Source organism: Pongo abelii, chromosome 14, assembly GCF_028885655.2.
Source record: "Pongo abelii isolate AG06213 chromosome 14, NHGRI_mPonAbe1-v2.0_pri, whole genome shotgun sequence".
Taxonomy (NCBI): Eukaryota; Metazoa; Chordata; class Mammalia; order Primates; family Hominidae; genus Pongo; species Pongo abelii.
In genome coordinates, this window is record NC_071999.2 from 47,027,290 (window position 1) to 47,054,065 (window position 26,776).

At 43.0% G+C, this 26,776-nt stretch overlaps 1 protein-coding gene across 8 annotated transcripts in view; it reads left to right on the plus strand.

Moving 5' to 3' along the window:
* The first annotated feature begins 9,887 nt into the window (after nt 1-9,887).
* Nucleotides 9,888-26,776, plus strand: part of DGKH (diacylglycerol kinase eta) — a 204,216-nt gene continuing 187,327 nt past the window's right edge. For 4 of the 8 annotated variants that reach the window (XM_054528950.2, XM_054528952.2, XM_063714798.1 and 1 more), the window contains exons 1-2: nt 9,913-10,055; nt 17,840-18,043. In XM_054528950.2, coding sequence (XP_054384925.1) covers nt 9,996-10,055; nt 17,840-18,043 — 264 coding nt within the window. In that variant the 5' untranslated portion in view covers nt 9,913-9,995. Of the gene's footprint in view, nt 10,056-10,078; nt 17,178-17,839; nt 18,044-26,776 lie in introns of those variants that run through there. The other 4 variants (XM_054528957.2, XM_054528953.2, XM_054528951.2 and 1 more) reach the window with 4 other exon arrangements.

The window sequence follows — 26,776 nt, forward strand, 5'->3', positions numbered from 1 at the left end:
GGGTGAGAAGGTGCAGGAAGCAGGGTCAAAAAAAAGCAAACGAAGGAGAGTGTCTAGGAAAGAGGTGTCATGTATGCAAGAGGCTGGTAAAAGGGAGGGACAGACTGGACCCAGCCTGTTTAAGACCTTTGTACTGAGGGCAGCTGCTGTATCCTGGGGCAACGGGAAAGAAAACACACTTTAGCACTGGATTCCAGTCCAGGTCATAACAACAGTTAACATTTGCAGTGCGTTTCTCTTCCTTGTGTCCTTTATTCTTGGCTCTGAAAAGACAGAGTTCTCCAAGTCTTATTCCACAACCTGCACGCCAGACCTTTTCCCATCGATTAGTCCTCTCTCTCTGGAATGTCTTTCTATTCCCCTACTAGCTCCTTTACACTTGCCTTAACACATGTTTGTTTCTCTCTGTTGCAAGACAGTAATAACCTCCCTCCACAACTTCACCACCCGAGTTCCTGAAGTGTAGTCCATTCTCCTTCCCACTCCTCCCTTTGCACCGCGATTTCCTGATTCGTCTTCTACCCCTTTTTATTGGTCAAAAAATTAAACTGTGAGGGGACTTCTGTGCGCTCAGAACTCCACATCTTAGCTCCATTTCCTAACAGTGCTCTGACCTTGGACAAATTGTTTAATTCCTGAACCTTGGTCTCCTCATCTATAAAATGGGGATAATGATAATCTCCTCATATGGTTGTTCTGATGATTAAAACTAAAGTGTCATGCATTTAAAAGAGAGCTTTAAAAACCTGTTATGTGCAAAATGTTTTAAAACCTATGGTTTTCTAATTCTAGTAGCCACTAAAAGTATATGACTTCCTGCATTAATAATGAGAGGCAATGCTCCCCAAGTAATTTGTGTGACATAAAAGTAATAATCCTCCCATTTCTTTTCCTTTTCAGCTGGGGCTTTTATGCGTGTAAAGAACCCATATCATGCCAGACATTTTTAGTACAGTCTTTCATTTCACCCTCCAAGGGTACTAAGAAATTGGTATTATAATGCTTGTTTTAAAATGGGAGAAACAACTGGGTGGGGTGGCTGATTCCTGTAATCCCAGCACTTTGGGAGGCCAAGGCGGGTGGATCACCTGAGGTCAAGAGTTTGAGACCAAGAGTTTCTGTATTTAGGGATTTAGTAGAGATGGTGAAACCCCATCTCTACTAAAAATACAAAAATTAGCCGGGTATGGTGGTGCATGCCTATAGTCCCGGCTATTTGGGAGGCTGAGGCAGGAGAATCGCTTGAACCCAGAAGGCGGAGGTTGCAGTGAGCTGAGATCACGCCACTGCACTCCAGCCTGGGTGACAGAGCGAGACTCTGTCTCAAAAAATAAAAATAAAATAAATAAAAAATGAAATAAAATAAAATAAAATGGGAGAAACAACTTGCCCAAAGTCCCGAGGTTAATAAGCAGAAGAGCAGGCGTTCCAGCACTGTTCTCTTTAACAGCAAATTCCATGCTCTTTTCACTAAGCGCTAGTGTACCTAGTGTACCTTGGTGACAAAGTGCCAACCCTCACTCTTCTTGCCATGATTCCTTCCTTGCATAGTTTTCCAAAAGAAAAGTGTCCCCAACCTTCCTTGAGAAAACCACTGCATAAACGTTGCTGCATTTCTTGCTTCAGGGTAGTCCCTTAACCTGGCGTGGTTTTGCTGAAGTCCCCTGCCCCTGGTGTCAAAGGCCAACAACTGGCCACGGCTCCCACTGTGCTCTCCAGCCTCCTTGACTCCCGATTCCTTTTCTGCTGATGGGCACACAGCTTGGTCCTGAGCCGCCTGCCTTGGCACTTACTTCATCCCCACTGCCCCAATTCTCAGCACTTCACCTGGGCTTGATTCATGCTATTCAGTTCTTGACAGCCCCCTCACTACAATCTAGAACTCAGTCCTTTAAAGCGGCTGGGGCCTTGCCACTGCCCAGATGAAGTCGCTGAATGTATTCTTAGGGATCACGAGAGCTACATTCCTCATCCTTTGCTCTGCTTGCTTGGTGGGAACCCTGTTTTTTTTTTTTTTTTAGACACAGTCTTGCTCTGTTGCCTAGGCTGGAGTGTAGTGGCATGATCTCGGCTCACTGCAGCCTCTGCCTCCTGGGGTCAAGCAATTCTCCTGCCTCAGCCTCCAGAGTAGCTGGGATTACAGGTGCCCACCATCACACCCAGCTAATTTTTGTATTTTTAGTAGAGATGGGGTGTCACCATGTTGCCCAGGCTGGTCTCGAACTCCTGATCTTGAGTGATCCGCCTGCCTCAGCCTCCCAAAGTGCTGGGATTACAGGCGTGAGCCAATCGTGCCCGGCTGTAACCCCCTGCGGTAACCCAACATTTTGCTGTTGTTTGAATCACAACGAAACCTGTCACATTGTATCTTAATCCTAGATCCAATTTTGCACCCTTGCCCAGCCTAGAACAGAGGTCCCCCACCCCCGGGTTGCTGACGGGTATTGGTCCATGACCTATTAGAAACTGAGCTGCACAGCAGGAGGTGTTGGAGGGGTGCCAGTGCAAGCATTACCACCTGAGCTCTGCCTCCTGTCAGATCAGCCGCAGCATTCGATTCTCATAGGAGCGCAAACCCTATTGTGAACTGTGCACGTGAGGGATCTAGTTGCACACTCCTTATGAGAACCTAAGGCTTGATGATCTGAGATAGAAGAGTTTCATCCCAAAACCATCCCCCACACCATTGTCTGTGGAAAACTTGTGGAAAAACTGTCTTCCATGAAACCGGTCCCTGGTGCCAAAAAGATTGGGGACTGCTGCCCTAGCGGACAGAACCCTATGCCCTTGTTATTTTGCCTTCTCCTCTGCTCCATTGCTACCTCATTCTTAGGCCCCAAATACATTTTTTTCTGTATTTAGGGATTTATATTTTCATAATTGCGTTCTACATTGATTTTTTTGTTAACCTAATTATGAGCAATTATTAATAATTTTCTTCTCTCATAAGCAAAAAATGCTTATTGTGGGAAAACAAAGAATATAAAAAATCCTACCACGTCAAACAAAAACAAGAAAGGAAAAAAACGCATGAGGATTACGTAATCCTACTGTCCATCACTAATCACTAACCACTTTTCCAAGCTGCAGTGTAGTGGCGCCATCAGGGCTCACTGCAGCTTCAACCTGCTGGGCTTAAGTGATCCTCCTGCCTCAGCCTCCCAAGTAGCTGGGACTGAAGCCACCTGCCACCACGCTTCACTAATTTTTAAACATTTTTAGTAGAGAGGAGGTTTCGCTACACTGCCAAGACTGGTGAACTCCTGGCCTCAAGCAATCCTCTCACCTTGGCCTCCCAAAGTGCTGGGATTACAGGTGTGAGCCACTGCCCAGGTGGCCAATATATTTTAAATAATTTTTAAGTTTTTTTGTCTCTTTATATTGTATGGGATGAGGGCAGGAGAGAAAGATAAGATCATTTGTAGAATTTGCACACCTGAGTTGTGGTCTATAAGAAATCGAGAATATCACTGCACACTTGGCTACATGAAGAACCGTGAAGGCCATTCTCACTAAAGACAGCAGGGATAATCTAGCCAATGAGACTAGAGAATAGTTTGGTTTGTTATGAATCCTCTTTTTGTGTGTTTCAGATTACTTTCATAAAGTAAAATGGGGGCTGAAATTTCCATCTCTTGCTTCAGGTGCGTTATTACTGAGATGCCATCTGCTTATGAACCTGCTTCAAGTGTAATCCTCAATGAGAAAGTCTTTATCAGATTATTTCTATGAGAAGGTTTGTTAGACTCCAATGTATGCTCCATAAAAGCTCTGGCTGGGCAGTGGAATGCTGCAGCTCTTTGCTTTTCCAGTGTGAGGACTCTATGCCTATATTTTAGTAGGTTACATTCCCCATTGAAGAGAATCCATGGTCTCCAGGTGTTGTGTCAGAGGGAAGGAATATCCTTCTATGCTTGCAGGCTATGCTGATAATGGACCTCTGAGTCCCCAGGAGCATCAACACCAAAACCTACTGAGATACACCAATGCCGTATTGGATTATTCCAAAGATGACACCACAAGCATACATAGCTCATTCCACATGTACTTCTTACAATGTTCCTGACTTCTCCCCCGATAGGTGAGAGTCTATGTTCTATACTCTTCAATCTGGACAAGGTCTTTTTCTTTTCTTTTTTTTTTTTTTTTACAGTTCCAACCAATTCATTTGGTGGAAGTGATGCTATGTGACTTCTGAGGTGACTTCATAAAAAGGATAGAGCTTTCACCTAGCTCTCACTCTTGACATACACCATAGGAATCCTGATCCTACATGTAAGAAGTCAGTTCAGCTACTTCAAAGCTATGATGCTGGGAGGAGTTGTGGGGAGGGCTCTTGGAGATAGGGAGAGATACCCAAGGATTCCCAGTTATGATAGCCCTCAGCTGTTTTGAGTCTTCCAGCATCAGCTGCCAGAATATGAGTGAGCCAAGTAAACCTATAGATTTCTGGCAGAGTCAAAAGTAAGACCCCTCTAGATAGGTGGCTCCATAAGGCATGCATTACTTCCATGGAGAACAAGTCCCACTGAAGAGAAGCTCACAGAAAACATAAAGCTTGCAAGGAAACAAGCCACTGCAAATATGAGTCAGCAAAGGCAATAAATGCGAGAATTTACACACCAGCAACTCTAGATAATAGAACAACTTGAAACCCACTTCTAAATAAATGTGTTTAAAATGTTTAAAAAGACAAAGAAAGACTAGAGTCTAAGAGAAAGTTAGATATTATGAAAAAAGAATGTGTAAATTTGAAAAATGAACACTCTAGAAATGTAAATAAAAAGTGAATGGACATATTATAGACTGAATATAATTGCAAAGAGAATTAGAGAATCAGATAATAAATTTGAGGAAATTACCCAAGACTAGCAAAGAGAAGTAAAAAGATGGAAAATCCTAAAGAAAAATTAAGACATGGAGGATAAAATGAGAAACTCCAGCCCATATCTAATAGGAGCTCTAGAAGGATAAAACGGAGGAAAATGCATAGAGTAGGAGGTGGGGTAAGTAATATTTGAATACATAAGGGCTGAAACATTTCCAGAATTGAAGGATTTGGGTCTTCAGGTTAAAATGCACATCAAGTCCTGAACAAGATATACAAAAACAAAACCCACCTTGAAACAGTGCAATAATGCAAATATCAAGTGATAAAAGAAAATGTTAACTAGAAAGAAAAAAAAATCTGTAAGTGATAATGAGACTGACTGCAGACTTCTAATCAACAGCAGCAGATGACAAAAGATAATGGAATAGTCACTTTGAAATGTTAGTGTCAATAATGTCAATTTAGAATTCCCTAGCTGATAAAATTATTACTCAAAAGCATAAGGGAAATGGAGTGAGAGTGATATACAAAGTTGTAGAAAATTTTACCCACAGACCTTTGGTGAAAGAACTCCTAAAGAATGTGCTTCCTCAAGACAGAAATTAAGCCCAAAAGGAAAGCATGAGATACAAAAAACAAGCAATAAGAGAAAACATTGGTAAAATATGTTGGTAAATTGAATTAGATAATAACTATAAAAGCAGTAACAATGATGACTAATCAGTAGAGAATTTAAAATAAGAGGGAATTTAAAAATACTAGACAGTAATACATAGTTTATAGGAGGGGAATTTGAGAGTTAAAATGTTTTCTTTTGTTTAAGATCTTGAAAAGAAGGGGGAGATATTAACTAATCTTTGATATTAAGTATAAATGTTAACATTTTAAGGGTAATCACTAAGAATTGAAACAGAAGGTATACATTTTAAATCAGTAGAAGTGTTTAGAACAGTGAGTAAACTAAAGAAAATTCAATCAATTCAATCAATAAAACGGAAGGCAAGAAAGGAGAAAAAAAGAAGCAAAGAAAAAGAAAGTGAAATAAATACAAAATGAGAATGTGGTAATAAATCCAAAGATAGTCATCATAATTTAACAGAGAGTGCTAGTTTTCAGCAAAATCTGTTAAGTCTTCAGTAGTCATAGAATGGCGGTTGGGATACAGCTGTCCAGCTAGTGACCTCATTTTCCTGCTCCTTTGCTGCTAGCTACAGTCATGAAACTAAGTTCTGGCCATTGGGATATGAGCAGGTGAGAAGTGGGTCACTCACTTCTGGGTCTGGGCCTTAAGCAGTTGGGTTTGTGCTCCTTTATGCTCTCTTCTTCCTTCCTTAAACAGGGTCTCCCTAATCAGCTTTCACCCTGTAGATAAAGGCAATGCTCTAGAAATTGGAACGGCAATGTGGAGCAAAGGAGCCACCCCCAACAACCTGACCACTAATCCTGGCACTGTTCCATGAGAGAAAGCAACACTGTGTGTCTGGTGAGGCAGGGGGAAGGATCTTTCTTATAACAACTTTTTATTCTAATTAATAGACATGATAAATGAAAACAGATGAAAATAGATTACTAAAAGGCAGACTCTCAGAATGGGTCAAATATAAAAATTCAAGTGTTATTTACAAGACACACTTAAAACGTAATGACTCAGACTGGTTTAAAATAAAAAGATGGAGAGATATTCTTGGCAACCACTAACAAAAATCTACAAAATAGAATCACACAAAACAGAATTTAAGGAGAAAAACAATGGATAGCTGTCATAGTCTGTTTCGGCTGCTATAACAACATACCATAGATTGGGTGGCTAATAACAGAAATGTATTTCTTACAGCTCTGGAGGCTGGGAAGTCCAAGATGCAGATGTGTTGTCTGGTGAGGGCCCGTTTCCTCATGGTTAGCCATCTGTTCACTTTAACCTTACATGGCAGAAGGAGTGAGAAGTCTCTCTCTGGACCTCTTTTATAAGGGCACTAATCCCATTTATGAGGGCTCAACCCTCATGACCAAATAGTCTTCCAAAATCCCCACTTCCTAATACCATCACCCTGGGAATGAGGATTTCAACATATGAATTTTGGGAGACATAAACATTCAGACCATAGAAACAGGCAAACATATAATGAACTGAACTGGGCAAACTGAGTTTGAGTCCTGGCTCTGAAGTTTATACAGTAGAACCTTGGGCAGATTGCTTTATTCCTTTGTAGCTTCAGTTTCCATTTCTATAAAAGGTGATAATGATATATCTTTTGCAGAACTGTCAGAGTGAAATGAGATAACACATAGGAAAACGATTTTCTATAAGCCACAAACATACAATAACTCAAGGTACATCACATAATTAATTCATTCCACAAACACTGAGCACCTACTGATGTCAGGAACTGTACTGGGAACTAAGAAGACGAAAGTAAGTCTGTCGTAATACTTGCCATCAGGAAGACTACACATAAAAACTGAGTTTAATAAAGTCTTCTAAAGCATTATAATTGGGGGGGAGAGAGAGAGAGGTATTTAGTGTAGAGAAAGCGCAGTGAAATCAGTTCTAATCTGCAGCAGGGTCAGAAATGATTTCATAAGGAATGTGACTCTTAGGGTGAATCTTGAAAGAGCAGATAAACAGGCTGTGTAAGAGAAAGGACACTCCACGTGAGGGCACAGCATAAAAGTAGGTGGCCCAACAGGGAATGGTGGTGCAAGAAACTCAGTGTTTAAAGAGACTGGAGACTTAGGCCCTGGCTAAGATATCGGGACTTTACCCTGCAGGCTATGGGGAGCCATTGGCAGGGCTGATGTGGGGAATGACTTGGTCAAAAATTTGTATTTTAGAAGGCTTACTTCGGTCACAACGTGAGATGGCAAGGGTGGAGGTGCAACAAACTTAGAGGCAGTGAGACTAATAAGGAGAGTAATGTAGTGTTTCAGGGTCTTGAAACAAGAAACCTGAAACTAGGCAAAAAGCAGTGGAATGGAGGGAAGGTGATAGACAGAAATGATAGGTGCTGGATGGGCAGACAGCAGATGAGAGAAGGAAAAGCCTGGGATAATTTCCAGATTTCTCCTTTGGGTGACTAAGTGGATTGTGGTGACATTTACTGAGAATGAGACTAGAGAGAAAAGCCAGCTGGCAGGAAAGTTGAGTTCTGTTTTAGTCAAGTTGAGTTTAAGGCCGATGGGACATCTGGGTAGGGATTTCTGGTAAAAAGTTCGTTTTATAGAATTGGAGATGTGGGACAGAAATGGAAATTTATGAGTTATCAGCACATGGTTGGTAATTGAAGCCATGTGCCTAGGCAGCATTAGAGACAGACTAAGGGCAAGACCATTTAGACGCTCCAACATGTAAGAGGTGGCTGAGCAACAAAAGGTTAGGAAACACGGAGACCGAGGTGTCACAGAGCCAATGGAAGGGATGGTTTCAAGAATAAAAATCGGGGCCAGGCGCACTGGCTCACTCCTGTAATCCCAGCATTTTGGGAGGCCCAGACCAAAGGATCGCTTGAGGCCAGCTTGGGTAACATAGTGAGTTCCCCCTCGTCTCTACTAACAATAAAACAATTAGTTGGGCTTTGTGGCGCCCGCCTGTAGTCCCAGTACTGGAGAGGCTGAGGCGGGAGCATCGCTTGAGCCCAGGAGGTCGAGGATACAGGGAGCCATGATCGCGCCACTGCACTCCAGCTTGGGCGACAGAGCGAGATCCTGTCTGAAAATAAATAAATAAATAAATATCTGATCAACAATGCAAACGCTGCAAATAGGTCAAGTAAGGCGGGCATTGGAAAATATCCAATGGTTTAGGGGATTTTCAAAACCACGAAGTGACTTTTGTCAGTGCAGTCCCCGTGGAACAGCAGGCACAGAAGTCAGTTTGCAGGATCCTGAAGAATTAGAGGGCTGGGGACGGGCTAGATTAATTACGTGTTTTTAACTTGCCGATTTGTTTTTAAAATTTGTGAATGCATTTGACATGATGGCATGATTGAGTGCCCTGAAAAGATGCTGAAAGAACGAACCTGAAAGTCCAGGAGGGGGAATAACCTGTGTAAAGCCAGTCACACTTGGACTGGAACTAGATGAAAATCGCTTACAATGCCAAGATGATCCGAAACGCTATCTGAAACGCTTTTTCAAAGGGCAGGAGGAGACTTGCTGTTTACTGAGCGCTCAATGAGAGCCAGCCCATGTCCTAATTTGAGTCTAGGGATAAAACTGGAAGACAGATCGACTCCTTTGCCGGTTCTTTCCATGAAAACGTTGATAATTAATTTAAAAAGCACTCCCTCAAGTTTAACCTCTCCCGTAGTTGGTAACCCATCTGCATTCTTTTGAACGTCACAAGGAAGAAACCGTTGCCGGCGCAGCTTGCCCTGGAGCGTAGCTGGAGTGCGGCTGAGTTTTCGCTCCGCTGAAGCCGGTTACTGTCCAGTGGGATTTCGCTCAAGCCTCAGCACCCCCAGGAAGGGAGGCGCCTGCAGCGCGGGCCGCCAGCGTTTGGAGGGAGGCGGGCGCGGGCTGCACCGGGAGACGGCGAGAGCGAGACAGGGGCGCTGGGAGGCGTCTCCCGGGACCCGCGTCTGCTCCCGTCGCCAGCGCGGTGGCCAGCCTAGCCCAGCCCAGGCTTTCCTCGCCGCTCTCCGCGCGCCCGGCCCCGGGGGAGGCCGCTCCTCTCCGCGCGGCCGCCCGGTGCCCGTGACCACCCGGCGGCCGCTTTCGGTTCCGCGCCTTATAAGGCCTGACAGGGGGGTCACGTGCGTCCCGGGCCGCCCGCCGGGAGGAGGGGGCGGCGGGGGGGAGGGGCGGGTAGCGGGGAGGAAAAGGGGAGGGCGCCGGGGGCGGAGGAAGGAGCGAGGGGCGGATTCTGCGCCCGTGGGAGGCGGCGGCGGCGGCGGGGAGCGGACCGCTTGGAGCCGCGCAGGGGAGCGGGACCGTGGAGAAGGAGGAGGCGGCGGAGGAGGAAGGGACCGGCGCGGGGGCGGGAGAGCGCGGCGGAAGCCGGAGACGGCGGGTGGGCCGGTGGCTGGCCCCGGGCGGGGAGCCGGGGCGGCGGCTGCGGCCGAGAGGGACCGCGGCGAGGGAAGCGCATCCAGCAGCCCCGGCGCAGCGGCGGCGGCGGGGACCCGGGTCTGCGCGCCCGGGCGGACGGCGGGCGCGGGCCGGCGCGATGGAGCCGCAGCACGTGCGCCCCGCGCCTGGCGCCCGCAGCCCAGCGTGGGAGGAACCGGTGGGTACCGCGCCCGCGCCCACCCCCTCCCGCTTCTCCTCTGCTCCCCCCGCCAGGGCCGGGTTCCGTTCAGGAAATGGCCCGGGATGAGGTCCCCAGCTGCTTCCCAGCCGGGGCAGCGCTTCCTCCGCCGCCCGGGCTCCTCCTCGCGCGCCGCCTGGAGCGCCTTTGTCCGGCTGATCGAGGCTCTCCCCGAGGAACCGCTGGCAAACCGCTGGCGACGGCCCTGCGAGGACCGTTTCCCGGCTTCACCGACTCCTCAACTTTTCACTTGCTTTGAGACCGTGGAATGTAGGCGGGGGAGAGGAGAAGCCAGGCTGCGCGGTCGGCGTGGGGAGTCGGAGGAGCACGGTTTTCCCTGTCGAGACCGCGCCCTGGTCGTCACCTGGGCGCGCAGGTTCCCGGGGACCCGCGCCTGGAGAGGCTGAGCGCGGCGCGGAACCTAGAACCACGCCTCCGACTCCTGCCCGCCGCTAAAGCTTGGGCGTCTGGAGGGTGCAACGGGTTTTGCTGGGGACGAAGTAGAAAGCTGACTTCGCTTTCGCCTGGGATTTCGCTGCACACGCAACGCGGAGGTTGAGTAATTTTAGAAGCCAAGAGTAGTGTGTGTGCGTGTCTTATGTGTGCGAGGATAAGGAGGAAGAGACCGGGGGGCTTTGGATTTGTTCCCTCAAACTCCCTCAACTTCCTTCTTTCTTCCGATTCAAACAGAACCGTCTCCAGGGATTCCACCCCGGAATCCCCCTCTCCCTCAGAGCTCTGGAAGCCTGTGTCGGCTGCCTTTTCCCTGGCGTCGAATTTTGGCTCTCCACGCCCTGCCTCGATATTTGCTACTCCTTCTTGGTTGACATTCTGAGCCAGTCTGAAAAGCCCCGTCCGAAATTTCTGGCCTCACCCGTGTTCCAGTTAACGTGTTCGGATGCTGTTTTCCCAGGGAATCTCCGAGTCTGCTCAGGCCGGCTCTCTGCCTGTTGAGAGCCGCTAGGTCAGGTGCCAGGGTTGGCTGTCCTTTTTCTTTTCTAGTATGTACGCTCTCAGCTCCTTTGCCCAGAGTACCTCCTTTGCCCAGAGTACGTTTCTCGGCCTGATTCCTGACCTTTCAGAAGCGTCCTTCGACTCTGATCCCTCTGCATCTGCAGCTGTCTTTGCTTTCGTGAATTTGAACATGTCGTCAGGTTGCCCATCTGCTCTTGTTTCTTCCATTGTGGTTATCACGGGGGCTTAAGCTAGTCTCCAAATTAAAAATACAATCCAGTTTTGAAGTTTAAATCAAAGATCATTGAGAACTAAATTCAGTGACTTTACTTTTAAACTTTCCTGTAGGAACCTGGATACTTTAAGCCAACACCAATCACAATGGAAATATCCGGGTGTATGTGTTTTCCTTTAGGCTGCTGCTGTCAGAACTACTTGACATTTAGAAAATTAGAGAATTTTTTTTTTTTTTGCTTCTCAAAAGTGACAAGTAAAATGCTCATTTATTTTCCACAGAAAATATTCAGTTTCCAGCCTTAGCACTGGAGCTTTTAAAACTAGAGCCCTAACATAAATGTGTGAATGAACTGCAATACTTTATTCAGACTGCAGAACCATCTTTTAAAAATTAGGTTTATTTTCTTTAAACACTGAAGGCCTTTTCATTTGCTCTGCACCGATTTTCATTCCGCACCTATTATGTTCCAGGACTGTTGGATAGCAGTTACCAACAACAGAGAAACAGATCCTTGACCTCAGAAAGCTAACGTTCTTAACTAAACAGAATGTCTTGTTTCATATATGTTAATGGTTTACAATCAGAAAGTCACAAAAAATACATTCAGAGATCATGGGTATGTGGCATAAAATAATACTTTTTACAAGCGACTTTATTCTAAACCCTGTGGTCATACAGATGTGACCAAGTCCATCGAAGAACTAATGAAGGGAATTTTCATTTAACTTCTTAAGACAATTTATCCAAATTACTAAAAAGTGGCATATAAAGATAAATGTGGGATACATTAGGGAAAAAAGTAGTGTTTAAATGTTAAACTTTTCGGGCATTTGGAGCAAGGGGAAAAGGGTGGAGAGACAGTTTAAATATGTTTTGAAGGGACACAAAATCCATCAAAATTGGAGATTTGTGACCTTTTTTGGGGTCAGCAATCCCTTTAAGACTCTGATCAAAGCTATGGACCCTCTTTCTCTCAAACGTGCACTTATGTGACATATATGTTACGTACATATGTTTATATATGTATTTATGTGTGTGTGTATACATATGTAAAACATTTTAATACAGTTTCAAGAGTACCACAGATTTCTTTAAGACCAATCTGTGGATCCTCAAAGACCTCAGGTTAGGAATACCTGCTTTGACTTGGACTCCATTTCAAAGTTTTTTTTTTTCTATTTAAAAACTTTTTTTTTTTTTTTTTGAGACAGGGGCTTGCTCTGTTGCCCAGGCTGGAGTACAGTGGTATGATCGTAGCTCACTGCAGCCAGGAGGGATCCTCCCGTCTCAGCCTCCTGAGTAGCTAGGACTACAGGCACATGCCACCATGCTGGGCTCATTTTGGATTTTTTTTGTAGAGGTGGGATCTGCCCAGGCTGGTCTCAAACTTGTGGCCTTAAGGGATCCTCCTGACATGGCATCCCAAAGAGCTAGGATTACAGGTCGGAGTTACGTAAAATTTGCTTTTTAAATTCAAATATAGGCAACTGAATGCTTTACCATAAAAGTATGCTCATTTACATTTATGAAAAGGAATGTTCAATACTGAACAATATTGAATACGCTTAATATTCATTCTGTTCAATAATGAACAGATCCTGTTGCATTATCCCTTATGGGATAACATAAGGGCATGTACATATCACAATAGCATGCATGTAACCATTTACTCTCCTCATTGTTTGAGGCAGTGTCTCACTGTGTCACCCAGGCTGGAGTGCAGGGGCCTGATTCTCAGCTCACTGCAACCTTTGCCTCCTGGGCTCAAGCAGTTCTCCTACCTCAGCCTCCCGAGTAGCTGGGAGTATAGGTGCTTGCCACCATGCCGGGCTAATTTTGGCATTTTCTTGTATAGATGGGCGTGGTGGTGTGCACCTATAGTCCTAGCTATGTTGCCCAGACTGGCCTTGAACTCCTGTGCTCAAGTGATCTGCCCGCCTCAGCCTCCTAATGTGCTGGGATTACTGGCATGAGCCACTGCACCTGGCCTCTCCTTATTCATTTTTGATGGAAACTAAAACATGATGGCGTGATTCTGCGTGGAACTAATCAGGCAGAAGAGTAAACAGTATCAGGAATTGATGCTGACAAACAGTAAAGAGAATAGCACTTCTTTCTTTTTTTTCTTTTTCTTCTTTTTTTTTTTTTTTGAGACAGTCTCACTCTATTGCCCAGGCTGGAGTGCAGTGGCGCCATCTTGGCTCACTGCAACCTCCGCCTCCTGGATTCAAGCGATTCTCCTGCCTCAGCCTCCTGAGTAGCTGGGATTACAGGCGCGTGCCACCATGCCTGGCTAATTTTTTGTATTTTTAGTAGAGACGGGGTTTCACCTTGTTAGCCAGGATGGTCTCCATCTCCTGACCTCGTGATCCGCTCGCCTTGGCCTCCCGAAGTTTTGGGATTACAGGAGTGAGCCACTGCGCCGGGCCCAGCACTTCTTTCTTAAAACGCAGCCATGTTGAGCTGTTGCTGAACTTTAGGACACGATTGGGAGATGAACTGAATGAAGTTAGTTAAGCGAACCATTTAAATAAACAATCAGCCTTATCATTCCGGCTAAGTCATTGGGCCTAAAGAAGATAAATTTTAGCTTTCTAAGTTTCTGTGTATTTTCTTTAATGCTAGCTTTGAAATGCAATCAAATTTCAGTGGAAATAGAGGCATAACCTAAATTTCTAATCAATTAAAAAATACTTTAGTGGTGGGCATGGGTGGGTAGAAAGATATTTAGCCAAACAAGCTTTACTGGGGGGGAAAATAGGTAGTTAGAATTCTAGACAACACTTCAAAAATGTGGAAGTATTTACAAAGTAGTCCTTGGTTGGGGGATGCTAGAGTACACTTATTAAAATTTGCTTTTGGTGCTGTGGCTCATGCCTGTAATCCCAACACTTTGCGAGGCCAAAGTGGGAGGATCTCTTGAGGCCAGGAGTTTGAGACCATCCTGGGGAAGATGACCAGACCCTGTGTCTAAAAAAAAACAACAACAACAAAACTAGCCAGGACTGTTGATGCATGTCTGTAGTCCCAGCTATCTTGTGACTACCCTGGGAGGCTGATGCCAGAGGAGCCTTTTTAGCCCAGAGTTTAAGGACGCAGTGAGCTGTGATTGGCTATTGCACTCCAGCCTGGGCAAGAGAGCAAGACTTTGTCTCTAAAAAAAGAAAAAAAATTTGCTTTATTTTGAAATGGTTTTATACTAGTTAGCGCTGATAAAACTATCCAGGTCGAAAGGAAAAAAGAGTTTCAAAGGATAGGGCCAAAATGTAAATGAGAGGTTATAAACATCTTTGCATTAGGTCTAGATGATGAAAGGTTTTTGCCTCAGGTACAAGGATGACCATATATATATGCAGTTAATATCACAATTAATCCCCAAATCTTTTTCATTCAGGTAACAACTAAGGATATGGTAATAGGTTAAAAGTTTTGAATGTCAGATTCTTAATATGTAGCAAATAGCGTGTTCTTAAGTTTTAATTAAGGCAGCTTCTCAATGCCTGTACTTGGTCAACCTGCAGTATTCTTTGATTGGTTCCTTATTGATTAGGAACACAAGTCCTAGAACATTTTGAGCTCTTCAGGATATAAAATGTAGCATTCTGCATATTTATGGTATAATATTTAAGATAAAACCATAGAATATGTGAGATTTGAAAGTTGCCAATGGGTATAAAACCCCTTTTGTTATGAGTAGTGATCAGTAAAAATATAATTCAAAATACCTCTGTAGAAAATAATACACTAATATTCATAAAGTTGGCATGAAATTTGGCTGTGACTTACACATCTTCAGTCTAATAGGTGTTCCTTGTTTTAATGGGCCAGGATCTCTATTAAGTAAAAACCTAATTTAGGGGTAGCTACCACCTATTTCCATTTCATCCTAAATGCAGTGTCTACACAGCTTATGTTGAAGTCTTTAATAGTGTATTTGTCATATGTTCTGAACAGAGATTTCAAAGTAACAATAAAAATGTAAGATGCATCTAAGCAATTATTGAAAAATCTGAAATCACTAAGGAAAAGATCAAGGAATTCTTATAAATCAAATAAATAATGTAAGATACCACGTATTTGAAATTGTTTCAGTTGCTATTTTGAGCTACATGGTTGAAATTATTGGAAAGATTGAGACCTTGACCTTGTAATACTTTTAAGGAAGGTGAAGTACATTGCAGGTACACAGTGCACAAATTAGATATTCATTCTAAAAACTTCTAATTTACAGATAAGACCGAGAAGAGGCTAGTAAGTCAGGTATCTTAAATAATGGATTCGTTGAAACTGGCTCTTCAGAAGAGGTGATTGCAGAAGTGCAAAGCTGGCTCTGAGGTTAAATCTTTATGAGAAAGGAATACCTTTACTTTGAGGTATTAATGGCTCAGCTCTGGGATATGAAACTTTTTAAGTATCTTTAAGCAATCAGTGTTTGAATCAAAGAATGAGATGTGTAATCTGACCTGTTAAAATCACAAAATCAGGCTGGGCATTAGATAATGCCTTTCAGTTTAATCACTCGCTGCCTGGATTCTGGAAAATGTTGCTGTATAAAACGCATAACGTATGAATAGAAGTATATGGTCACTGACAGACTTTAGTTATACAGTGTGATAAAGTGAATAGAACATTAGAATAGTAACTGCATGATTTTGACTTTAGTCCCAGTTTGTCATTTGGGGCCTTAGTTTCTTTACATTAAAAGAGAGGACTAAACTAAGTTTATTCTTTCAAAAGACCCTTTACTAGGTGTCCTTGTCTACATTTCCAAAATATTGGACTTGTCCATGACCAAACAGGTGGGAATGAAGGCCATTATTTTGATTATTTTTCTCTTTTAAGAATTTCCAGAAATATGTTCTTTGTAAAGAATTACATATTTGTGGAGCTCTAAGCGCTCTTAAAATTCATTTTGCCCAACTCCTTCCTTTCCTAAAGGAGACAACAGAAGCTGCAGAAATAGCCTGTTATTATTACATAGCAGCAGTCTCCTGTCTTTAAATATTTGAACTAAACACATTTTACATTTTAATGAATTTAATTTACAATGTGATGTCCAGTATTGGGATTGCATACTATTTCTTAAAACTTCTTAGAACTGTTAGCTCTAATAAATCAAATTTCTTGTTGGGAGTAAGACTGCAAGTTAAAAAAAAAATAGAACCTTAGTTTGGAGGAACCTTAAAGGTCATGTCAACTGAAAAAATACGAAAGGAATGGGTACTGAAAGACATGAACATGATAACAGAGATTGAATGCTTTCTCCAGGTGGAGAGACTCCACAGTCTGGCAGGGACTTTTTGTCCTATTTAAAAATATAGCTAACACCAGTTTGGTGTTCTCTTTGGATGACAAGAGGGATCTGTCGTTTTAATGTCTTCTCTCGCAGCCCTCTCACACCTGTGAGGCTTCTTTGACGTTAAGCGTGCACAACCCGCTGCCAGTCCGCGGTTCCCAAGTGCCCGCGCAGCCAGCTTGCAGGGGAGTTGTGCGCGGTGGCTACAGCCTGTTGATCCCATTTCCTCTTGCTCTAGTCCGGGCTAGGGAGTGGCTCTGCCAGGACTTCCAAGGCTTTTTGTCTCGGGTACTGGTGTTCGCATGGCTCGAGTGTATTGTTTTCTTCCAGGCAATCTCGGTTAGCGCTTCAGCTTAGACACTTCTTGTGCGTTCTGTCGTCTTGGGCTGCGAGTAGTCTCTTGTTTCTGCGCTTTCTCCACGCCCTTCCCAGTTTCCTGTTAGCCGAAGGGGATCGCTCTTTCTGAACGAAAAGTTCTCAGAGCGGAGCTGAACCTCCCGGAAAATGCTCTTCTCTTCCGTGTGCGCCGGATGGGGGTGGGGGTGGGCCAGAAACTGAACGCCGCAGTCAGGAGAGCTGAGAGGACCCGACAGCCCTGGCGGAGGCGGGAGAGGTACCGTCCTCGGAGTGGGGCTGGGGGTCGGGAGACCAACGAGGGGCAGCGCCAGACTATCTTGGTGGCAAAGGGGACTTTTATTCAGCTGGAACCGCGCGGCGAGGCCCAAGTGTCTCTGGAGAGATTCGGGGTCCAGGAGGTGGCGGGTGCACCCAAGGGTGCCGGGAGGAAGCTCCAGGTTTCCATTCTTCCCCAGGGATCGGTGTTGCCCCTGCTGTCCAGAAGTGAGAGGGGGTGTGCGGGCATCGCTACTGCGGGGTGGGCTGCAGAGGTTTCCTGCCTCCCCCACCCTCCTGTCCATCCTGGGGACCCCAGACCGTAGAGGGAGTGGAAGAGATGTTGCTCCAAACCCTGTCACCCCATCCTCTCTACCCGCGCTGGTCCTATCCGAGGCTGGGTGCGCAGGGGTCCCAGGCGGGCGGGGGTCCGTGACCCCTGCGCCCCACCGCGGCCGCCGCTCGGGCGGGAACCGGTCAGAGGAGCCGGGTGGACCCCTGCCTGGAAGGCGCCTGCCCCGGGCGACCCTTACCCCGCGGGGGTAGCTGGGGAAACGGAAGATGGCGGCGGCGGCCGGGCATGGGGTTCCGGGCTCCTCTCGGGCAGAGCCCACCCGCTGACCGCCGCCGCCGCCCCCGCCGGGCGGTGCTGTGTCCCCGCAGGAGTCGGAGAGGATGGCAGGGGCCGGAGGCCAGCACCACCCTCCGGGCGCCGCTGGAGGAGCGGCCGCCGGAGCCAGCGCCGCGGTCACCTCCGCCGCTGCCTCGGCGGGGCCGGGAGAGGATTCGTCTGACAGCGAAGCGGAGCAAGAGGGACCCCAGAAACTGATCCGCAAAGTGTCCACCTCGGGGCAGATCCGGACCAAGGTAGGGCGGAGGAGGCGGGCCTGAGGGCCGCGTGGAAAGCGGGAGGTGGAGAGGGCGCGGGGGCGCTGGAACGCGCCGGGCGATCCCGGGAAGGCGGGGAAGGTGGGGATGGCGGGGCGGGGCCTGGGGCGCGGGCGGGGCGGGGCGGGGTGGGGCGGGGCCCGGGGGCGCTGGACCGCGGTGCTGCGGGACGGATTCCCGGCGGCCGCGCGGGAGGTTGCGAGCCTGGGCTCCCAGGGAGTTCGGCTGGCAGAGGCGGGTGCAGGGAACCCGCGGCTCGGCGGGAGCGTGGGAAAAAGCTGACGCGCAGTCGCGAGTTCCTACTTAGGGAACTTAAAAGGAGAGTTTCAATTTTTCTTCCCTGCCGTTCGGGGGAGCGTGCGCGTGTGCTGGCCAACCAGCCTGCGCTGCAGTGAGCCCTGCTGCTTTCCCCCTTAGGCCCACTCAGAGGGTGGGTGGAAGGTGACACCGGTCAGCCTTTCCTGCCCCTCTGCCTCCTGCTGCGGTTTGGGAGGCAGAAGCCCCGAGGCAGGCAAGTGGGACATGGTGTTCGTGGCTTAACCGCACCCTGCGTGGCTCCAAGTGTTGGCCAGGCTTTCGTGTCGCAGGTTCCCGCCAAGTGCAGGGTTCTGAACCATGCGTCCATGGTTCTTTTTAATAATGAAAAGTTACCTCTGTGCTGTGTGGACATTAGGATGGTGTGTTACGCTTGTTAATGGAGCTTGTGCTGTCGACCTGTGAGGTCTCAAAGTTAATTTTTAATTTGATCATGAACATACATAAAGCAAATGCTTATGGATATTAAAGGATTTTTATGTATTCTAATTTTCATCGTAGTTTAAAAATCTTCACAGAGAGTGTGTTATCAGTAGGGAAATTTAACGAGGAATTTGAAAACGGAACAAAAAAATCATTGGCTTGGGGTACCGTTTTAAAAAATAAATTTGCAAAAAATTCATTCTACACCTATTTTTATGAAAAATTTTCTCTAAGGTCAATGAACTCCTATTTGGAAACATAATTTTTATTCAGTGCCTGTGGTGGCCGGGCACGGTGGCTCATGCCTGTAATCCCAGCACTTTGGGAGGCCGAGGCAGGCAGATGACTTGAGGCCAGGAGTTCCAGACCAGCCTGGCCAACATGGTGAAACCCTATCTCTATTAAAAATACAAAAATTAGCTGCGCTTTGGGGTGCGCACCTGTGATCCCAGCTCCTCGGGAGGCTGAGGCAGGAGAATCGCTTGAACCCGGGAGGCGGAGGTTGCGGCGAGCAGAGATTGCGCCACTGCACTCCAGCCTGAGCGACAAAAAAAAAAAAGCTAGTGGATTAATGTTTGTAGTAGCCTGCCTCCTTATTTTCTGAAATAAATATGTGTAAGAACAACACACAAGAACAACTGTTGACAGGATGCACATACTAAAGAGTTAGGGATTCAGTCACTTTAGTTAAGAGTACATCTTGTAACTCCTTTTAATAGTGACGTTTTTGAGTTTGTAGTAAATTAGGAATATGGCATTTAATGTGTTTTTGTGAGATTAAGGCTTTTAAAAAGTTAGGGACTTTCCTAAAAGTGTTTTTAATATTTCAAATCTTAATTCTGAAAAAAGTTCATAAACTGTGTTAATGATGGGCAAAATGGCAGGTTAAAAAAAAAAATTGTATAGAGGCTGGGCATGGTGGCTCACGCCTGTAATCCCAGCACTTTGGGAGATCACTTGAGGATCACTTGAGCCCAGGAGTTCAAGGCTGCAGTGAAATGAGATCGTGCCATTGCACTCCAACCTGGGCAATGAAGCGAGACTCTGTCTCTTAAACAAACAAGCAAACAAACAAACGTGTATGTTACATATTTATATGAAATGGTCAAAATTCCATGCATACTTGTATCAGGATTAACGAGTAGATTTATACTGTTCGAAAGAAAACTTACAGATGGCTCTAAATTGAATTGAATCACATCAAACAACAAATTTGTTGGGAGTACCACGATATTTTATAGGTTTCATGCGCTCGTTGTAATAGCTAAGATTATATGCTTATGGAGACTACAAGTAAATTTAAAAAGCACATTATTTGTGATTTTCTATCTGACTTTCTAATAAAAACATTTAGCACATACATTTTGCCACGAGAGATCATTTTTGATTATGAAATGAAATATTGCTTGAATTTCAAAAGTGTATTGAATGTCAGAAATTCAGTATTTTACACTTTCTCATATGTTAGAGTGCATGTAAGTTCATCAACATTTTCATATATGAACACTTGAGATCAGGGTATAAGATTTCTGAGACCAGTGAGCTTCAACCTCATACCCCTCCTCCTGCAATTGGACTGTTCATGTATGTCACAGACTTCATCATTTATGTCTTTTATCACATATACTGATTCTTTGGAAGAAAGTGAGAGCAATTGGGGGAATTTATAGAATGAGAACTACTAAATTTAACGTTGGTTCCCAGTCTTCAATTATGATTCAGATGAGAATTAAGGGAAGGATCTTTAGAAAAAGACAAATACTTTCTGTGTCCCCACACAGATGTGTAAGATGGGAGCACCTGGAGAAGAGGTAGGCCCTAAGATTAGCTCAAAGCCCAGTCTTTTTTTTTTTTTTTTTTTTTTGAGATGGAGTTTAACTCTTGTTGCCCAGGCTGGAGTGCAATGCCATGATCTCAGCTCACCGCAGCCTCCGCCTCCCAGGTTCAAGCGATTCTCCTGCCCCTGCCTCAGCCTCCCGAGTAGCTGGGACTACAGGCATGCGCCGCCACACCCAGCTAATTTTTTATTTTTAGTAAAGATGGGGTTTCTCCATGTTGGTCAGGCTGATCGCGAACTCCTGACCTCAGGTGATCCGCCCGCCTCGGCCTCCCAAAGTGCTAGGATTACAGGGGTGAGCCACGGCCTCGGCCCCAGTCATTTTTAAGACAGCACAAGCAGTTCTTGCTCATCTATCCTGCTTTGTCAGTAGGTCAAAACTGGTTGAATATGGAATGCTTCATATGGTTCAACCTAATATGTCATCATTTAACCAGTTTTTTGCAGAAGTAAATATGGGTTGTTTTAGGACAATGCACTAATCTTAGCTTTTTCATAGTGGATTTGATGATTTTTAAGTAAAGAATGGAATTGGTATGCTTTTGAAATCAGTGTGGCTTAATAAAATCCTCATGTGTATTTTAGCACCCTCATCATAACTCCATACAGTATACTTTTTGTTCCCCTTTTCATTTTCCATTTATTCCTGGTTTCTTTGTATGTCTATGCTGTCCTCTCTACTATTTTCCTCTTTCTCTGTTTTGAACTTTTTCTTTTTTTTTTTTTTTAGGAGCTATTTGAGTACTTTATTTTTTTTTTTTTTGCCCCAATACTATATTTTTTATTTTTATTTTTTATTATCATTATACTTTTAAGTTTTAGGGTACATTTCTCTGAATAACCTAAGTGGAATTTCAGGTGGTCTCATCTAGCCACTCAGGTGCTAAACATTAAATGATTTTATGGCTGCCTTTATTTCCCAAAGACAAAAAGTCACTTAAGTACAAAAGTGAAAGTGATGCTGATGTAGGAAAGCCAAAATGGAGTCCTAACACTTGTCGTATCTCTTCCTCCTCTTAGTACCTTCTTGAGTTTTTGGATTTGCATTCAGACATACTGTTGCAGAGAATTTCACAGGTATTTACTGAGAATAAGACATTTTTGAAACAACGCTAATACAGATTCAGACAAATTGGGTTTTGAGGATGAATGTGAAAGAAGCCTTGCGTGTTTTTTGTTGGCCCATGAATACTGCAACCTTTCATTTTATGGGAATGGCTGGAAGAAACTTGGTCAGGCTTACAGCCTAGGATTGTTCAACAATCATAAACCAAACAGTATAAACAAATGGGAACCATCTCAATGACTTTTTCTGCCCTTGGGTCATCTCGGCTAAGGTTGTGAAGCTACATGTGTCAAAAATACTTCTGATGAGGTTTATTGTGTTCTCATTTATTATTTTTTTTGACATTTATATGTCTTCTTACAGCTAATGGCCACAAATGAGTCTCTAAATTTAGGTAAAACATACCTAAACACTAAAAAGATATTCAGAATTTTGCATCAACATTTTATCTAGGCTGAGGGCGGTGGCTCATGCCTGTAATCCTACCACTTTGAGAGGCCAAGGTAGGACAATCAGTTGAACCCAAGAATTCAAGACTAGCTTGGGCAACAGTGAGACTCCATCTCAAAGGAAAAAACAAACCCAAAACAAGACCAAAAAACACACCAGTATTCTATCTGGATTAAGATATATTTTTGGTGCAGCAAACCACCATGGCACATGTATACCAATGTAACAAACCTGCAGGTTCTGCACGTGTAACCCAGAATTTAAAGTAAAATAAAAAAAGAAATAAAATAAATCTTACTACTACTACTAATTATATATATAACTATATATGTAACTGTATATATATAACTATATATGTAACTCTATATATAGCTATATTTAACTATATATATAACTATATGTATAACTATATAGAACTATATGTATATAACTGTAACTATATGTACATAACTATATATATAACTATATACATAACTATATATGTATATATAACTATATATAACTATATATAACTATATATAACTATATAACTATATATATAACTATATATATAACTCTATATATAACTATATATAACTCTATATATATAACTCTATAATTCTATATATATAACTCTCCATATAACTATATATAACTATATATAACTCTATATAACTATATATAACTCTCTATATAACTATATATATAAAACTATATATAACTATATATAAAACTATATATAACAATATATATAAAACTACATATATATATATATATATTTTTTTTTTTTTTTGTGACGGAGTCTTACTCTGTTGCCAGGCTGGAGTGCAGTGGCGCGATCTCGGCTCACTGCAACCTCCGCCTCCTGGGTTCAAGCGATTCTCCTGCCTCAGCCTCCCGAGTAGCTGGGACTACAGGCGCATGCCACCACGCCCAGCTAATTTTTTTGTATTTTTAGTAGAGACGGGGTTTCACCATGTTGGCCAGGGTGGTCTTGATCTCTTGACCTCGTGATGCACCTGCCTTGGCCTCCCAAAGTGCTGGGATTACAGGCGTGAGCCACCACGCCCGGCCAGAAACATGTATTTTTAAGCACAGTAAGGATAATGATGACATTCTTCAATTGATATCTTGGTTTTAATTTACTATGAAGGATGTATAAATAAACTCTTGTTCCTTTATGGTAAGGCAGTATATGAAAATATTGATGTGCATTTTTCACTGCCTTACAAAATACAATTTGTGCCATTAAAACATTATCTTTCATCACAAACCCTAGATGAAGTATACTGGGGAAGACTTGCTCTGTGTTTTTGAAATTGTAGGTGGCAGCCCATTACTGGGTCATATGGTTCATGGCCAGCATTTAAAAGAGAAGCAGAATAAATTAGGAAATATTATTTAAAACTTTTAGCTAGAGTTCTGTGTGGAAACATGGGAATCATAATGATCCAAATAGATGGGAAACAGAAACATGGCCATAAGAATATTAGGAAATGAGAATAAAGTGATACTGACAGCTTTATTGCTCTGAAACTCAATATGAAATGAGAAGTGAGTAGGAACTTTTACATTTTGATAGGTGATGAGCAGAAAGATATCTCAAGCAATTAACACACATCCAGGTCAGAAGTTGGCTAACTTTTCCCGTAAAGGGCCAGATAGTAAATAGTTTAAATACTGTGGGCCGTAAGATGTCTGCTGAAATTATTTAACTCAGAGAATGGAGGTTACTAAGAAGAGGAGGGTGCTGGGGAAAACTGGAGAACTCCAGAATAATTCTGGAGAATAAATTCTTATTCTGGAGAATAGAATAAATTCTTTTGTACAGCAAGGTGACTGTAGTAATAATAAAGCGTTGTATACTTGAAAATTGCTAAGAGTAAATCTTAAATGTTCTCACCCACAATAAATTAAATATGTGAGGTGATGGATATATTAATTCGCTTGATTTAATCATTTCACAATGTATACATACATGAAAAATCACTCCATGTGCCAGAAATATGTACAATTTTTGTCAATTATACCTTAGTAAAGAAAAAGAAAAAAAATTACTCCACTTTGCCATTGTAGCATAAAACAGCCATAGACAATACTTTAAGTGTTGCTGTGTTCCAACAAAACTTTATTTAAGGACACTGAAGTTTGAATTTCGTGTAATTTTCATGTGCTAAGAAATATTATTATTCCTCTTTTTAAGAAATCAATTTGAACATGTGAAAACCTTCTTAGCTTGTTGACTATATAAAATCAGGCGGCCGGCAGGATACGGCCCATGGATATAATCTGTGGGCTGTAGTTTGCTGGCACCTATGTTAGAAAATGGAAGGTAGTATAGTTAGGTTTGCCAAGCATTGCAAAGTTAAGGTGCTGTTAAATATGATCCACATTTAAGGGACCAAATAAAGCTAGATTTCAGTCCATTTAAAAAATCTCATCTTTGTAGAACATTTTATTTTTAGCTTGGTTTGCGTCTTTGCTTCCATTTTAATGTGAACTAAATATAGACTGGAAATTCTGACTCTCAGTACAGTAATATATGGTATAACAGCTTTCTTTCCATTTTGATTACAAGTTAAACATGATATCCCATTATTAAAGATAAGAGACATAATAAATAATTTACTAAACCTTTACATATAACTTAAAGATGCCATATTTTAAAGTATCTAAATTTAGAACTCTTTCACTTAGTTTAACTTTGCTTGTTTGCTATTGTGGTAAAGAGGCAAAAGGTTATATGAAACTACCATTATAAAGGACGTGGGGCCCCTTTCTGTTTCCAGGGTACAGTGTTTTTCACTCATATTGGATTTGTTAGGCTTTACTTACTCGGGAAATGTGTTTATAAGCAAAGGTTTTAATTAAAGAGAGTTTGTTTTACATCTAAGAATAGACCTTTGAAAAAGGCCATAACGTGTTAGTACATTACAGTTTCCCTTGGCAAATTTGTTTGGTTTTGTTGGATATTGAGTATTTTACTCTATGACTATTTAGTCACTGGAAACACATCTGTAGTTGGGCACCGTGGCTCATGCCTGTAATCCCAGCAATTTGGGAGGCTGAGCTGGTAAGGTTGCTTAATGCCAAGAGTCTGAGACAAACTTTAGCAAAACAGGGAGACCCCATCTCTATAAAATATTAAAAAATAAGAAAGTTAGCTGGGCGTGGTGGCACCTGTGGTCCCAGCTACTTGGAACCACTGCTCTCCAGCCTGGGTGACAGAGCAAGACCTTGCCTCTAAAACAAAAGAAATAAACATTTGTATTTTTGAGTTGGTTAAATGATTTTAAAGTGGTCAACAGCTATTGGTGGTAGTAGTTTTAAATTAGGAGTCAATGTGCGTCATTCCTATTTTATATAGTTCCTTATTTTTTTTTCAAATGATCATATGCGGTAATAATTCTCTCCCTCCTGCTTTTTGTTATGAGGCTATGGGAGACTGTTAGGCTTCTGTTTTATATGAGGAAGTATGGGTAACTTTGTCATGTGTAGAGCTGGAATCTCTGACCTTCTCACTGTGTCATTTGAGTATCAGCACTTTTTCAGACCACCAGAATGTAATTTAGCATAATAGATCTTTTTAAATACAAGCTTGTGCATTTAATTCAGAAATTTAAAAATACTTTTCTATTTAGCATTTTATTGGTTACAGAGCAGTTTTCTATACATGATCTTATGGAACAGTTGTGTACAGTTACCTAAATTTTATAAATGATTATACAAAAGTTTGAATATCTGCTGAGTAACGGACAAAGCTGGAACTCAAAAGCAGTTCCTTCTGATGATTGTACCCATATCCCTTTCACAGTGGATTAAAATGGGTGGGTTCCAGATGCCTTGCTTTCAGTAGCCCCATAGCTTCTTGGGCAGTGAAACTTTAATCTACAGCCTGCAAGCATGTGTGTGTGCAGGCAGGCAGGCTCCTTACTTCTCTTGGCCTCTCTGTCCTTCTCCTTCCCTTTGCTCTTTTCTCTCTCCCTTAAATTCCTCTTTTCCTCTCCCTTATTTCCCCCTTCCTGCTCCAGCCTTTATTCATTTGTTTAATCCATGAGCATATCTCTCATCAATGTTTTAGGTTTCATCATGCCGTTTTGCATTTGGATCCTATGTTTTTAGGGACAGATATATGACTGCACATTTGAAAAGTAAATTTTGAAATAAAAAATTCCAGCTGAAATTTATATTCATTTGAATTAAACTTAACAAAAATTATTGAGACTTTTTTTACATACTTTTAAAAGGATTATTTTAGAAAAAAATGCTTCTAGGTACGTAACTCTTCAAATAGGTTTTCAAAGAAAACTGTTAGTTTCACTTCTATAAGGTAAGATGCCATTTTTGAAAGGTCATGGTATAGTGTTAAAAAGAATCATGTGAAGTAGTTTTCCACATGGCCTATTAAAACATATTTGAGGAAAAAATATTAGTAAAATTTATTTTTACCTAGCTAGAGAATGAAAACGACATGAATTTTTTGGCCTACTTTTCTCCATCTCACTATTTTATGTAGGTAATAAAAAGTGCAAGAGTTTATATCTGAGCAAGCATGGTGATTTGAGTTGTACTGTTCATCTACACTCTTGTAGTACTTTAAAATTATATGATATTATAATATTTGATATTTATAAGAATATAT